Raw genomic sequence first — 16,376 nt, 5'->3', positions numbered from 1 at the left:
GGCGCAATCTCGGCTCACCGCAGCCTCTGCCTCCTGAGTTCAAACAATTCTCCTGCCTCAACATCCCAAGTAGCTGGGATTACAGGTGCCCGCCATCAGGCCCGGTTAATTTTTGTATTTTTAGTAGAGACGGCATTTCACCATGTTGGCCAGGCTGGTCTCAAGCTCCTGAACTCAGGTGATCCGCCCTCCTCGGCCTCCCAAAGTGCTGGGATTAACAGGCATGAGCCACTAAGCCCGGTTAGTTGGTTTTGTCTTTTTTTTTTTTGAGACAGAGTCTTGCTTTGTCGCCTAGGCTGGAATGCAATGGTGCAATCTTGGGTCACTGCAGCCTCCAGTTCTTGGGTTCAAGCGATTCTCCTGCCTCAGCCTCCCAAGTAGCTGGGACTACAGGTGTGCACCACCATGCCCGGCTAATTGTTTTTTTTTTTTTTTTTTTTTTTTTTTTGGTATGTTTAGTAGATACGGGGTTCACCATGTTGGCCAGACTGGTCTTGAACTCCAGACCTCAGGTGATCTGCCCACCTCGCCCTCCCAAAGTGCTGGGATTACAGGCGTGAGCCACCCAGCCTGGGCCTATTTAGGATTTATATGATCACATTAACTAGCTGTTTTACGGTGGGCCGGAGGTAGGTTAAGTCTCAGTGGAGGAAGAAGAAAGAGGCAGCTGTTGAACCTGGGAGGCACAGGCCTGGGGAAGGGTTCTTTACTGAGGCTTTTATTTGAGTAACTTCAGATGTGGGGAGGGCTGTATCCTGTTGGGTGAAGGTGATCGTGTACTTTCCTGGGTAACTTCTGCAGGCAGTTCCCAGGCCCGTCCACACCTTGGCCTGGGAGCATTCGGCCTAGAAACCACAAACTTGGGTTTAAGTCCCAACTCTGCACGTGTCCACCTATGACCACCTCTCCCTCAGGCTCCTCAATAAGTCACCTGACCTGCCTACCTTACAGAATTGTCCCATGCTTAAGTGACAAGCTAGATCTGAGGTACCTTGTGAACTGTAAGTTGCTGAACCAGTATAAAAGGCTGTGTTTCTTTTTTATTTGTTTTTTCTTTTTTTGTTTTTTTTCTTTTATCTATTTAAGGCTGTGTTTCTTTTCTTTTCTTTTTTTTTTAGAGGGAGTCTTGCTCTGTCGCCCGAGACTGGAGTGCAATGGCATGATCTCGGCTCACTGCATCCTCTGCCTCCCGGGTTCAAGCAATTCTCCCATCTCAGCCTCCTGAGTAGCTGGGGCTACAGATGCACACCACCACACCTGGCTAATTGTTGTATTTTTAATAGAGATGGGGTTTCACCATGGTGGCCAGGCTAGTCTCGAACTCCTGACCTCAGGTGATCTGCCTGCCTTGGCCTCCCAAAGTACTGGGATTATAGGCATGAGCCACCGCTCCTGACCAAGATGGTGTTCTTCTATAATAGTTTCCTTTGAGTAGGCTCTACCCTGGAAAGAACAGCCTGGCCCTGGAAGGGTCTTATATAAAGATCTTAGCCATATATCCAGTAAGGAAGGCAGCCCTGTCCTGCCCCAAGCCAGAAGCCAGTGAGACTAACTAGGGCAGAACTGCCTGAAAACTCTCTGCAGAGGTGGGCATTGGGGGCCTCAACCCTCACTCTGCACCCTGCAGCAGACCTCTATGGTGGGGGCCACACCAAGGGCAGAGCAAAGTCCTTAAATGTCTTTAACAGGCCTGGTGCCTTTGCCTCTGGGTAAGGAGACAGACTGGGGACATTCTGCTTTCTCTCTCCCAGAGACTTGAGTGTTAAGGGAGCCGAGGCATGGCTCTGGGAGATGAGATGCCCACAGACTCCTGGGCCTAGCTCTGCATTAATTCCAGGCCATAAGGGGAGGGCACAGCTAAGCACTTTCCATGTGCCAGGCAATGGGCACTCCACATCTGTCATGCCACTAACAACTTTGGATAAACCATGCCTTGTCTGGGCCTCAGTTTCCCAAGCTGTTAAATGAGGTAAGTTGCATGATCCCTGAATGATCTATTTCTCTCTCCCTCCCAGGGTTCTGCCAGCACCAGGATCTGTGGCTCTATTGGAGCGTTTCTTTCATTCATTCATTCAGGAAACATTTATTAATAATCCCTGTAGGCCAGGCACGGTGGCTCACACTTGTAATCCCAGCACTTTGAGAGGCCGAGGTGGGAGGATCACTTGAGGTCAGGAGTTTGAGACCAGCCTGGCCAACACGGTGAAACCCTGTCTCTACTAAAAATACAAAAATTAGCCTGGCATGGTGGTGTGCACCTGTAATCCCAACCTGGGAGGCCGAGGCAGGAGAATAGCTTGAAACCGGAAGGCGGAGGTTGCAGTGCGCCGAGGTCGTGCCACTGCACTCCAGCCTGGGTGACACAGCGAGTTTCCGTTTCAAAAAAACAAAAACAGAACAATCCCTGTGTGCAGGATGCTGTGCAGTCCTGCACTATGGGAGCCTGGTTAGAAGAGCTCATTAGATAGCACCTTTCAGGCCGGGCGCGGTAGCTCAAGCCTGTAATCCCAGCACTTTGGGAGGCCGAGGCGGGCGGATCACAAGGTCAGGAGATCGAGACCATCTCGGCTAACACAGTGAAACCCCGTCTCTACTAAAAAATATTTTTAAAGAAATTAGCCGGGCGAGGTGGCGGGCGCCTGTAGTCCCAGCTACTCGGGAGGCTGAGGCAGGAGAATGGCGTAAACCCGGGAGGTGGAGCTTGCAGTGAGCCGAGATCCGGCCACTGCACTCCAGCCTGGGTGACAGAGCGAGACTCCGTCTCAAAAAAAAAAAAAAAAGATAGCACCTTTCAATCCCTCCTTGTTCAGAGGCCCAGAGAGCTCAGGTGTCTCGCCCAAGGTCACCCTATGAGCTAAGAGTAAATTTGGAACTAAAGCTGAGACTCCCTGCCCTTCTGATGCCCACTGGCCTCAGTCCCGGTGGGCGCACTTGCCTCCTGCCTGGGTTTCTGACTTCAGGAGGGCGGAGGCGGCCCATGTCAGAGCCTCCCGCGCCCCAGTGCAGCGCTCCCTACCCCGCCCCTCGGGATCCTTTAAGAGGCGGGGCTTGGCTGCCAGCTCCGCGGCCCGGGCAAAAGGCTGGGACTTTACTCCGGGTGGCGGCGAGGACGAGTCTGTGCTCCATCAGCTGCCGCACCCGCCGCCTCCCGCCCCCAAACCACATCCCCGCGGTTGAGCCACGATGAGCGGCAGAGTCGGGGATCTGAGCCCCAAGCAGAAGGAGGCATTGGCCAAGGTGAGCCCTAGTCCCTGGCCCGGGCTCCCGCCCCGGGCTGTGGCCCTCGCCCTCCTGCGGCAGCGAGAAGGGACGTGGCTGGTGGGGGCCGAGGGTCCGTGGCGGGCGGCGGCGGGAGCAGAGGCGGCTGCCCCAGCCTGGCCCGCGCCCGCGGATGGCTCCTTCCTCCCTCTGCCACCCTCAAGGTCCCAGGAAGTTTGGCCACCCCCCGCCCAAGCTCCAAGCAGCCGTGGCGGTGCCACCTGGGAAGAAGTGGTTGCTTGTGAGTCCCCGGAGGCCGCTGAAAGCACAAAGGCAACATTCATCCTTGGGATTGGCAGCCGGGCCCTGGGGCAGGGGCAGGGGCAGGGGCCCAAGTTTTCTCCCATTTCCGGGAGGCTTTCTTTTTGCAGGGGCAGTGGCACGATGGAAAGGGCTCTGGATAGCTCCTTGGGAGACTTGGATAGCTCCTGCCCCCGGCACCAAGCCGCTGTGCGACCTTGGGCAAAACCCTGCCCTTCTCTTTGCTCCTTGATGCCATGGAATGAGGAGGTTGGACCAGATGATGTTGAAGGGAACACCTCCATGTGTGAATTCCAGGCTTCCCCCATGACGCACTGGGTTGGGGTTAGTTTGAACTGAGACCAGCGGTCCCGTCTTGCATCCCAGACCCCTGCCTGGCTCAGGACTTAAGGTTTATGCTCCTCAGAAGGCAAGAAGATGAGCCTGGCTTTGCCTTGGAGGGGCAAGGAGGGGGCAACAGTTTGAGGGCTGGACCTTCCTCTTCACCAACTAAATCTCTTCTTTGTCACCCCTGGGGAGTGAGCAGGTCGGCTGTTCTCTGGGCAAGAGCCGATTGGGTCTGGCCTCAAGATTTGGAGGCTCCACAGCTGGGGAATTTTCCATGGCTGGGAAAGGTGGGGCAGGGGGCAGATGTCTCCTGCCACTGACAGCATGGGGAGGCACCAGCTCCATGAAGGCTTTGTCCCAGGCTGGGCCTCCCCCATCCCAGGAAGTCTGGACAGGGAGGCTTCAGATTTTACTGCTGACTCGCAGGAGAGGTCAGACAGAGAAGGGATTAGGTGGTGATTAAACTGGAGACTAGGGGCTGGTTAGGGTCCTTAGAGAGGGGTAGCTTCATGCCTGCAGTTTGGAGGAGCAGTTTCCCTGGAGCATTGGGAGCTGCTTTGTAGGGTGGGGTGGTCTGAGTCCCTGGCCGACCTAGGCAAGGGGCAGAGGTGGCCAGTCCTCGTTAGTCTCTTCTAGGACTGCCCTGTAGGTCAGTGGCCAGGGAAAGGTGAATGGCTGGGAGCAGGAGGCTCAGGGAGGGCATATGGGGGCCCGCTCACCTACCAGGGAATGAGAGGTTGGAGGTAGATGTGGCTGTCCCTTGAGGTCAGTGTCCACCTCCTTTGTTTGGCACTGCCTGCATTTTCCCATTTCCTGGCTTCCCCTACTGGAACCATTCCCTCCACCTGAGTTGCCCGCCTCCCTCCCCGATGCCTTTGAAGTCCGTCAAGCCCAGCACAAATGCCAAGTTTTATAGGAAGCCATGTGAGACCACCTCTTTCTTCCCTCTGCTCCCAGCAAACTCCTCACCATTCCATGGGGCAGAAGACCATGGTGGAAAGGGCATGTGCTCTGGACTCAGACAGACCTGGGTTTGCATCCCAGCTCTGCTAATGACTAGCTGTTTGACCTTGAGCATGTTACTTGGCCTCTCTGAGCTTTAATTCCTTCATCTGTAGAATGGGGACAATACTTCTACAGGTTGTGAGTGAGGAGTATATAAGCTACGGTGCCAGGATCAGCGCTGAGTGACGGAATGCTTGGTAAACTGACAGTCTTTACTGTAGTCCGTACCAGAGTGCCTACTATCACGATTAGCTGGGAACACATCTGCCTGCCCCCAGACTGGTGTGTGGGAGCCCTTGTTGTGGGACAGGGGCAGTGTCACACTCCTTTCCCACCTCCTGCCCTGCTACCTGGCACCCCCTGACAAGAGAGTACTCCAGGCAGGATGAGTGCCCAGGTAGTGTCTGCAGAGTTGAACCATGTTAAAGAGGGGTCCAGCAAAGACCTCAGTGGAGAGTCCTGGGCAGAGGGCAGTTAGGGTGGGCCCTACCACTCACCCCGATGCCTCTCCCTACAGTTTCGGGAGAATGTCCAGGATGTGCTGCCGGCCCTGCCAAATCCAGATGACTATTTTCTCCTGCGTTGGCTCCGAGGTGAGGGAAGAGGGGCTGCGGGAGGCTGGGGCAGGGGCTTGTTCTGGGCAACAGAATGGCACCCTCTGAAAACCCTGCCCCTGGCAATTGGGGCATCCGGAGTGTCCAACCTTTAGCGCCACAGGGCCCTTGACAATGACATAAGCTCAACCCTCCTAGTGGATAAAGACACTGAGGCTCAGAGAGGTGAAGTGACTTGCTCCAAGCCACACAGTGAGCGAGTTGCAAGCAGAGAAAAGGGTAGAGTCCAGGTCGGCTGACCCTTGGCCCACAGCCTTTTCCATCTACTCGAGAAATCTGCTCTGTGAGGGAGTTGGGGAAATGGGCTGAAGAAAAAGTGAGAAAGGCCTCAGCCACGTGGGTGGTCGGAGGCAGAGCCGAGTGTAGAACCAGAGTCCTGGCCTCTGCTATGCCCTGGTGTGATGGCAGATCCCTACAGACCACAGTTTAGGCAACTTGAGGGAGGGACAGAGTGCATGGGGAACCTGAGGGGCACAGCCTGACCTAGGGTGACAAAAGTCTCCTCAAACCACCACCAGGCTCTAGAGCCCAGGTCCCGGTTCCAACTCTTCCCTGGCCTGGCTGTGGTGCCTGGTTCAGAGTAAACAGTTCCCTAGGATCCTCTTCTGGAAGAGCAGGACAAAACCTGCCTGCTGCCAGACGTGGCATGACAGAGCTCTGCATGTGGTGCTGAAATGCACACATTTCTACCGGCATGAGGGTCAAATTCAGCCCGGTTCCCCAATCCCTGAGATGTTTCCATTCTTTCCCCTCCTCTCCTCTCCTGTGATTCAGGTCATGTGCCACCCTCCCTGATTCTTCTGACACTTTTTTCCCCCTCTATATAGAAATTTCATTAACAGACATAGAAATAATAAACGAAATTTCACTATGGCCAGGTACGGTGGCTCACGCCTGTAATCCCAGCAGTTTAGGAGGCTAGGCGGGCAGATCACTTGAGGCCAGGACTTTGAGACCAGCCTGGCCGACATGGTGAAACTCTTATCACCACTGAAAAATACAAAAATTAGCTGGGCGTGGTGGCAGGCATCTGTAATCCCAGCTACTCAGGAGGCTGAGATGGGAGGGTCGCTTGAACCCGGGAGGTGGAGGTTGCAGTGAGCTGAGACTATGCCACTGCACTTCAGCCTGGGTGACAGAGCAAGACTCCATCTTAAAAAGTAGGCTGGGCACAGTGGCTCACGCCTGTAATCCTAGCACTTTCAGAGGCCGAGGTGGGCGGATCACGAGGTCAGGAGTTTGAGACCAGCCTGGCCAATATGGTGAAACCCCGTCTCTACTAAAAATACAAAAAAATTAGTGGAGGTGGGCCGGGCACGGTGGATCACGCCTGTAATCCCAGCACTTTGGGAGGCCGAGGCAGGCGAATCACAAAGTCAGGAGATCGAGACCATCCTGGCTAACATGGTGAAACCCTGTCTGTACTAAATATACAAAAATTAGCCAGGCGTAGTGGCGGGCGCCTGTAGTCTCAGCTACTGCGGAGGCTGAGGGAGAAGAATGGCGTGAACCCGGAAGGCGGAGCTTGCAGTGAGCCAAGATCGCGCCACTGCACTCCAGCCTGGGAGACACAGCAAGATTTCGTCTCAAAAAAAAAAAAAAAAATTAGCAGAGGTGGAGGTTGCAGTGAGCCAAGGTTGCATCACTGCACTCCAGCCCCGGTGACAGAGTGAGACTCTGTCTCACTTTTTTTTTAAGTAGAGACTTGGGTTTCACGTTGGCCAGGCTGGTCTCAAAATCCTGGCCTCAAGTGATTCACCTGCCTCGGCCTCTCAAAGTGCTTGCATCACAGGTGTGAGCCACTACGTCCAATCAGAAAATTCCACTATGTTCTAGCAGAGCTTAAGTTGTGGTGTAGAATCATATCCTAAAATATTAAAGTACAAATTATGCCCTATTATTTTAATTTTAATTACTATTATTTTTTTTTTTTGAGACGGAGTCTCGCTCTGTCGCCCAGGCTGGAGTGCAGTGGCCGGATCTCAGCTCACTGCAAGCTCTGCCTCCCGGATTTAAGCCATTCTCCTGCCTCAGCCTCCCGAGTAGCTGGGACTACAGACGCCCACCACCACGCCCGGCTAGTTTTTTGTATTTTTTAGTAGAGACGGGGTTTCACCGTGTTAGCCAGGATGGTCTCGATCTCCTGACCTCGTGATCCGCCCGTCTCGGCCTCCCAAAGTGCTGGGATTACAGGCTTGAGCCACCGCGCCCGGCCTATTATTATTATTTTGAGACAGGGTCTCACTCTTCTGCCCAGGCAATGGGCATGATCATAGGTCACTGCTGCCTTGAACTCCTAATCTCAAGTGATTTATTTATTTATTTATTTATTTAAAGATGGAGTCTTGCTCTGTTGCCCAGGCTGGAGTGCAATGGTGCAATCTCGGCTCACTGCCACCTCCATCTCCCAGGTTCAAGTGAATCTCCTACCTCAGCCTCCTGAGTAGCTGGGATTATAGGCTCCCACCACCACACTGGCTAATTTTTGTATTTTTAGTAGAGACAGGGTTTCACCATGTTGGCCAGGCTGGTCTCGAATTTCTGACCTCAGTTGATCTGCCCACCTCAGCCTCCCAAAGTGCTAGGATTACAGGCGTGAGCCACCGCACTTGGCCGTTATTTTTATTTTTTTATTATTTTTTATTTTTTTTGAAACGGAGTCTCATTCTGCCACCCAGGCTGGACTGCAATGGTGCGATCTCAGCTTACTGTAACCTCCGCCTCCCAGGTTCCAGCGATTCTCCTGCCTCAGTCTCCCAAGTAGCTGGGATTACAGGCACATGCCACCATGCCCAGCTAATTTTTTTTTGTATCTTTAATAGAGACAGGGTTTCACCATGTTGGCCAGCCTGGTCTCGAATTCCTGACCTCATGATACGCCCGCCTTGGCCTATTTTTATTTTTGAAACAGGGTCTCGCTGGCCTCAAACTCATGGGCTCAAGTGATCCTCCCACTCAGCCTCCTGAGTAGCTTGGATTACAGGTACACACCACTGTGACTGGCCCTATTATGTCTTTATGGACACATAAAGACATGCACATGCACACCCTAGGAGTCTGGGGGCAGGTGAATAAATGTATTTTCCTTTTCTTTCCAGAAATTTCATAGAGCTGGCATGCTCCCGAGAGGTTGCCTGTAAACATCTGAGGGCAGATGCATCCAGGAGCCTCTGGAAGTGTCACTTGCCCCTTTCCCCAAAAAAGCTTCCATCCCATTCCCCTACCCCAGTCTACCGCCCAGAGAGGGTGGAGGGGCAGTGTGGGGGCGGCAATGGAATCAGTCCAGGCTGGAGGAAATTTTGGCCCAGCATTTGCTGAAGGGCTGCAGCTAGAAGCAGGTGGGTGGATAGAGTGGGAAGATAGTAGCCTTCTTAAAGGGCCAGTTGCAAAACGATCCAGCAGACTAGGGAGCTGCTGTTCCAGGGAGAAGCATGGTTTCTGAGAGCCACTGAACAACAACAGCTCTCTTACTGAGGCAGGGGCCAGCGAGGGGTCCTGGCAGCTGGTCTGTCGATTCCTGGGGAGCCTCATACTTCAGGCACAACCTACCCCCTCACAGTGGCGGTCATTCAAAGAGTGTTGTCATTCTCATTTGCCAGATGAGAAAACAGGCTCAGATTGGGGAGGGATTTACCTGAAGTTACACAGTTAATGTGAAGCAGAATCAGGGCAGAAACCTAGGGCTCCAGCCTCCAGGCCAGTATCCTTTCCAGGAAGCCACCCCTGCTCCTTAAAGCCAAGCTCAGCCTCTTACAACAGAGGAAGTGTCTCCTCTGCATTTCATTTGTGCCTCACATTTCCCGGGCAGGAGCTCAGGCCTGGTCAGAACCTAATATGAATCTCAATTGGTTTTTTTGTTTGTTTGCTTGTTTTGTCCTTAAAAAAAAAAACAAAACCCAAAAAATAACAACAAAAAACCAAGGCCTGGCATGGTGGCTCACACCTGTAATCCCAGCACTTTGGGAGGCCAAGGTGGGAGGATCACCTAAGCTCAGGAATTCAAGACTAGCCTGGGCAATATAGCAAGACCTTGCCTCTACTTAAAAAAGAAAGGCCGGGCGCGGTGGCTCAAGCCTGTAATCCCAGCACTTTGGGAGGCCGAGACGGGCGGATCACGAGGTCAGGAGATCAAGACCATCCTGGCTAACACGGTGAAACCCCGTCTCTACTAAAAATACAAAAAACTAGCCGGGCGACCTGGCGGGCGCCTGTAGTCCCAGCTACTCGGGAGGCTGAGGCAGGAGAATGGCGTGAACCCGGGAGGCGGAGCTTGCAGTGAGCTGAGATCCGGCCACTGCACTCCAGCCTGGGCGACAGAGCGAGACTCCGTCTCAAAAAAAAAAAAAAAAAAAAAAAAAAAAAAAAGAAAAAGAAAAATTAGCTGGGTGTGGTGGTGTGCACCTGTAGTCCCAGCTACTCAGGAAGCTGAGGTGGGAAGTCGCTTAATCCAGTAGTTTGAGACTATAGTGAGCTATAATCGCACAACTGCATTCCAACCTGGGCGACAGAGCAAGATTCTGTCTCAAAGAAAACAAACAGCCTTTTCTCTTTCTCTCCTTCAATCTGACAGAGACCTTTCAAAAAAGCCACACACCAGCAGAATGTCTGTCCCTAACCTAGGTGTGGGCTTGGGGCTCCTCTTCCTCCCTTTCTCCACTGAGGGCTTCAGTTTTCTGCTGGCTTCCAGGCACGGAGAGCAGGTCCGCAAGTCTCCTCTGCTTCCCCCTGACTGAGGCTGAGCTCTGGGCACCCTAGCAAGAAGGATCAGACAGCAGGATAAAACAAGGATGTGGTGGAGGCCCTGGGAGGGAGTCTGAGTCTCTGCATTTTACAGGTCTAGGGAATGAATGAACCACCACCACCCAGATGGCTGTTCCTGAGCTGGGTTCTTGCAGTGCCCCAAGTCATGCTTTGAGTTGCCCCTGACCAGTTCAGCAGGAGCCTGGAGAAGCCTCAATCAGGCATGGGGAGGCCCCAGGTGTGGTACTGCCAGGAGCAGGTAGCAACTCTGGGCGAGCCCTCACAGAAGATGCTGGATGTTGGGCCTTGGCAGATAAGGGTTAACTGGAGAGCCTCCCCAAGATAAGAGGCTCACAGTTCGCCACCACTCCTATTCCCTAGGAAGATAAGGGTTCTTCTCACAGTAGTAGTGTCCTTCCTATGGAAGATTCTCATTTTCATGGTCCAACTCCCCCATCTTGAGAGGACAGTGCCTTGCATCTTCCAAGTGTTTCTAGCTTATCAGATGATTTGGTCAGAGGTGTACAGGATCTTGTCCAAGGTCAAGCAGAAAAATGAAGAGCTGGGAAGCAAACCCAGAAGATATTCCTCTAAAAGCTGTCCCATGCTATCGTGGCAGCACACGAAGAAGGATGGGATTCAGTTCTGCCAGGATGTGTCTGGCACCTGTGATGGGTGTGGCGTTGGTCAAATCTCTTGAGGGAGCCTATGGGCCCGCGAGAAGGGACTGATTTTCGTAACAACAGAGTCAGGGAATGTGCTTGGCACTCCCAGAGAGCGATGGTTAAGGGACCAGTGACAGTCCAGAGGGCAGCCTGTCTGGCCCAGGTTCCAGGGCTGTCAGCAGATCTAGATGCCAAATCCACAGAGGACATACAACTGGGAGGGACAGTTCATAGGTCAGATGGCAAAACTGATCAGAATCTGGATCTCAAAACTGTTTAAAGGATGGGCTGAAGTTGACTGTAACAAGAGGAAATTTGATAGGAAAGGATCTAAGGTCTCTCTTCTCCACGTATGCAATGGAGGCTTAGCAGTGGCACAGGTGAAAAGGATTTGGGGGGGGGGGAGTTTCAGTGCCCATAAGCTCCACCTGAGTTAAGGGTGTGCCTGTTGCCAAGAAAGTTCTTAGGCCGGGCACAGTGGCTCATGCAATCCCAGCACTCTGGGAGGCCCAGGCGGGTGAATCACCTGAGGTCAAGAGTTTGAGACCAGCCTGGCCAACGTGGTGAAACCCCATCTCTACTAAAAATACAAAAATCAGCCAGATGTGGTGGCACGTGCCTGTAATCCCAGTTACTAAGGAGGCTGAGGCAGGAGAATCGCTTGAACCTGGGAGGCAGAGGTTGCAGTGAGCTGAGATCGCACCATTGTACTCCAGCCTGGGAGACAAGAGTGAAACTCCGTCTCAAAAAAAATAAAAATAAAATAAAAAAGAAAAGAAAAAGAAAGTTCTTAGACAACACCTGGGGCTCTGTGTGGCTTTTAAGAGCATACTCTGAGGGGGCCCTGGAAAACTGGAAAACATTCAAAGGGAAGTTATTGCATGGACTTGAGACCAAGCTGTGGGGCTTGGTAAAGGCTCCAAGGATGGGCAGCATGATGGTAGGGGAAATGCAGGGTGACAGCACAGAATTTTCCAGTGTTGGAAGTGTTGTCATGTGGCTAAGGAGGCGATCCTAATCTCTGAGTATCTCTGAAATGAATCTCAGCTCAGTATCATGACAGCTGAGTGCAAATTGCAGCTATGATTACCTGGGAGTAAGCGGCCTTGGGGGTCAGTGAGGTCTTTGTGTTCAAGCTGGAGCAGGACAACTTTTGGGGCATCATGCATAAAGAGGTGACCCAGGTGAAACTGAATTCTGAAACTTGTCAGGAGCCCTGGGAGGCAGACCCTTTGTGTGGCTTTAGGGAATGTGTGGGCCCTTTGAGGACAGGACAAGGTTGGGTAGGAGGCTCATCAACCCCTCTATCCCACTGGGCTATTCTGCCAGCTCTGCCACAGATTACAGGGGCAGCTATATTCATCTTTGTTTTTTGTTTTTCTTGGGACGGGATCTCGCTCTGTCACCCAGGCTGGAGTATAGTGGTGAGTTCTCAGCTCACTGCAACCTCCGCCTCCCAGGCTCCAGCAATCCTCCCACCTCAGCCTCCCAAGTAGCTGGGACTACAGGCACATGCCACTACCTGTGGCTAATTTTTTTTTTTTTTTGGAGAGACGAGGTCTCACTGTATTGCCCAGGCTGGTATGTTCATCTTTGAACCGTGGTGTCAAGGTCTCAGGATTAGATGTGAGACTGTGGAACAGATAAAGTTTGTCTGTGTAAGGGGGAAGGCCAAATGATAAGAGGATCCAGGGTTCATTTTCACTGAGAGGAGGGAAGACCTTTAAGTTGATTTTAACACTGGAGTAAAACTCTTTTGACCCTGAAGTTACAATGGCTGCCCCCAGCTGCCCTGAACTTTGACCTGCTCTCCTCGCAAACCTGGGGCCTCTGGTGCCCCAGAAGCTCTCAGTAAAGCCTCTCATGTTAGCTTCTGCTTGTGGGATGCTCTAAGGGTTAGCTGGAGAGATGACTGAGAGGAACTGGCCCTGTGATGGGAATATGGGAATCTCCCCATCCTTGGACACCCAGTCCTGGTAACCTAACCCTGACCAGAACTGTTTCCCTGTTACAGCGAGAAGCTTCGACCTGCAGAAGTCGGAGGCCATGCTCCGGAAGGTGAGACTCTGAATCCCACTTTTGACTCTGAATCCCACTGTTGCCTCAGTTCCTCCCCATCAGAATCACTCCTTGCATGGACTTCTTTTGCTGCACCTCCCATCCCGATCACAGCTTTTGGCTTTGAGTATCAGCTGACCACTGCTGCCTTATCCCTCTGGGACAAACTGCATTCCCTTCCCTGGCAACACAGGCTTTCATAGCTCTGGGCCAGCCAAGAATGGTAATCTGTTCTGCTAGGACCTCTAACACAGGCAGGGCCTTCTTTTCCATTCCTGCCTAATGCCTTCTGGTGACCACTTACGATCTGGTGGTCCATTCACACTGTCGCTTATTGCTACGTGCCTATTAAACCTCTCCCACCATCCCTGCTTTTTCTTTTCTTTTTTCCTTTTTGGAGACAGAGTCTCGCTCTGTCACCCAGGCTGGAGTACAGCAGTGGCATGATATCGACTCACTGCAGCCTCCGCCTCCTGGGTTCAAGAGATTTCATGCCTCAGCCACCTGAGTAGCTGGGATTACAGGCGTGTGCCACCACGGCTGGCTAATTTTTCTATTTTTAGTAGGGACGGGATTTTGCCATGTTGGCCAGGCTGGTCTCGAACTCCTGGCCTCAAGTGATCCATCCACCGTGGCCTCCCAAAGTGCTAGGATTACAGGTGTGAACCACCATGCCCGGCTGTCCATCCCTCCTTTTAAAAATTTCCCCATTGTGTCTTTGTAGCACATGGAGTTCCGAAAGCAAAAGGACATTGACAACATCATTAGCTGGCAGCCTCCAGAGGTGAGCACAAATTATCCCACCTCATCCCTATGCTAGGCCTTTCAGACCCACAACCTGGGTCCTGGGTCCACTGGATTTGGATCCTTAGAGGAAAGGTCTGACAATGCCCACTGAGCCCTGATGGTCTCCAGAATGGGCATCTGTTGGTACCCAGGGGAGGGATATAGAGAAAGATACTGATGAACCTGGAGTAAGGTCCTGTGGTCCAGGCAAAGTATGGATGCCTGCTGACCAGGCGGCTCCTCTGTGTCTTTGCCCAGGTGATCCAACAGTATCTGTCAGGGGGTATGTGTGGCTATGACATGGATGGCTGCCCAGTCTGGTACGACATAATTGGACCTCTGGATGCCAAGGGTCTGCTGTTCTCAGCCTCCAAACAGGACCTGCTCAGGACCAAGATGCGGGAGTGTGAGCTGCTTCTGCAGGAGTGTGCCCGGCAGACCACGAAGGTGAGTTGACCACAGCACAGGCATTCCAGCAGAAGCTGGGATGTCACGCAGGAATATAAACACAGCTTCAGGGCCAAGGCCCAGAGTTTATTTTTTTTTTAGTTTTTAAAACTATTTTAGTAGAGATGGGGTTTCGTCATGTTGGCCAGGCTGGTCTGGAACTCCTGACTTCAAGTGATCCACCCACCTCAGACTCCCAAAGTGCTGGGATTACAGGTGTGAGCCACTGGACCCGGCTGAGGGCCAGGCTTTGGGATTTCCTAGACCAGTGACATTTCCAAGTTTTAGAATATTCCCAAATGTCTATTTTGCCATGTAAGGACTTTAAAACAATGATCATCTATTGTTGCCATCATTAACACCCAAAACTATAAGAATGGCAATAATCTCAGATTAAAAAGGAGTCTTTTAGGAGGTTGCAGTGAGCCAAGATCATGCCACTGCACTCTAGCCTGGGTGACAGAGTGAGACTCCACCTCCAAAAAAAAAAAAAAAATAGTCCTTTACATTGAATAAATTTAGCTTCATAAAAAACTCACTATGTTTTTGTTATTTTTCTCATTTATCTGGGGACCCAGTGAAATCTTATTGTGGACCAACCCATCCTTGAGCAAGTATTTGAGTATCACTGGTGCAGATGATCTCAGATTCTTGCTTCTCTAATTCTGTATTCAAAAAAGATAAGGATAGCTGGGTGTGGTGGCTCATGCCGGTAATCCCAGCACTTTGGGAGGTTGAGGTGGGCAGATTGAGTCCAGGAGTTCAAGACCAGCCTGGATAACATGGCAAGAGCCTGTCTCTACAAAAAAAGTAAAAAAATTAGCTGTGCATAGTGGCACATACCAGCTACTAGGGAGGCTGAGGTAGGATGATCACTTGAACTTGGGAGGTCAAGGCTGCAGTGAGCCGTGATCACACCACTGCACTCCAGCCTGGGCAACAGGGCTAGAACCCTGCGTCAAAAAAGATAAGGATAGCTGATTCCCTTACTGAGAAAAAGGCTGAAGAACAAGCAGGAGCTGCCACTTCCCTCCTGCCCTCCTCTCAGCAGTTGTAAAGATCCAGTGAAATGATGCCATAAAGTCCGGGAACATTCCCACATTCATCTGCAAATGTTCACAGAGAGCCTACTGTGCGCAGAGATCCTGCGGAGCTGGAGATGCAGGAGGCATTAGACATGGATGCACCCGAGGGTTCAGGGTGCACAGAACATCTGTGCTCGGGCGTTTAAGTGGCTCTACAGGTACCGTGCACAGAGCACACAGTGACTCAGGAAGGGGGAGGCCATCAGGCCAAACTGCAGAACCAAAGCCATCTCAGATGTCATCTAGATCCACCCAGTCATGTACTGGATAAGAACACGGAGACCTAAGCAGGAAGAATGACTCGCCTAGGCCACAATTCTGGCCTGGGGTGATTATCTCAATTTGGAAAACTCTAGGTCCGGCCCTAACTAGCTCTGGTTGCTCTATGGGTGCACAGTGCAATCATTTGCCCTGGACTGGAGTGGGCTTCTGAAGTAGGACAGCCTGACAAGACTTCCTGCTCTCTGTTCCCTGCAGTTGGGGAAGAAGGTGGAGACCATCACCATAATTTATGACTGTGAGGGGCTTGGCCTCAAGCATCTCTGGAAGCCTGCTGTGGAGGCCTATGGAGAGGTGAGGGGCAGGGGTGGGGAGGAAGGGGGCAGAGGTAAGGGGAGGACTAGTGGGCCCCTCTGCTAGGCTGTCCTGTGGGATGGGTGAGGCGATGGGGGCAGATTCTGAGCCTGCTGGAATCAAGAGTGATTGTTTCCACAGTTTCTCTGCATGTTTGAGGAAAATTATCCCGAAACACTGAAGCGTCTTTTTGTTGTTAAAGGTAAGTTGGGAATTTCTTGTGATAAAGCCAGATGGAAAAGAGGGGTCAAAAATATGACTGGGGCAGATGGAGGGCCAAACAGTGAGCCAAAAGAGGAGTCTAAGGACATGTTCAGAAGACTGCTGCCCCTGCTAGTGTGCTGGCTCATGCCTGTAACCCTAGCACTTTGGGAGGCCGGGACGGGAGGCTCTCTTGAGCCCAGGAGTTTGAGACCAGCCTGGGTAACATAGCAAGACCTCATCTCTATAAAACAGTCAAGGAAATGAGCTGGGTATGGTGGTGCATGCCTGTAGTTCCAGTTTCTCAAAGCTGAGGCAAGAGCATTGCTTGAGCCCAGGAGTTTTTAAGCCTGCAG

General features: G+C 52.1%; 1 protein-coding gene across 1 annotated transcript in view; it reads left to right on the top strand.

The window, feature by feature from the left end:
* The first annotated feature begins 2,928 nt into the window (after positions 1 to 2,928).
* The window catches only part of SEC14L2 (SEC14 like lipid binding 2), a 28,027-nt gene continuing 14,579 nt past the window's right edge, over positions 2,929 to 16,376 (top strand). Inside the window, exons 1-7 of the mRNA XM_010359580.2 lie at positions 2,929 to 3,237; positions 5,369 to 5,444; positions 12,885 to 12,928; positions 13,653 to 13,712; positions 13,973 to 14,161; positions 15,724 to 15,819; positions 15,961 to 16,021. Of these exons, the coding sequence (XP_010357882.1) occupies positions 3,184 to 3,237; positions 5,369 to 5,444; positions 12,885 to 12,928; positions 13,653 to 13,712; positions 13,973 to 14,161; positions 15,724 to 15,819; positions 15,961 to 16,021 (580 nt within the window). The 5' untranslated portion in view covers positions 2,929 to 3,183. The remainder of the gene's footprint in view (positions 3,238 to 5,368; positions 5,445 to 12,884; positions 12,929 to 13,652; positions 13,713 to 13,972; positions 14,162 to 15,723; positions 15,820 to 15,960; positions 16,022 to 16,376) is intronic.

The sequence above is a fragment of the Rhinopithecus roxellana genome, chromosome 13 (assembly GCF_007565055.1).
Source record: "Rhinopithecus roxellana isolate Shanxi Qingling chromosome 13, ASM756505v1, whole genome shotgun sequence".
Taxonomy (NCBI): Eukaryota; Metazoa; Chordata; class Mammalia; order Primates; family Cercopithecidae; genus Rhinopithecus; species Rhinopithecus roxellana.
This window is presented reverse-complemented; position numbering and strand designations above follow the sequence as displayed.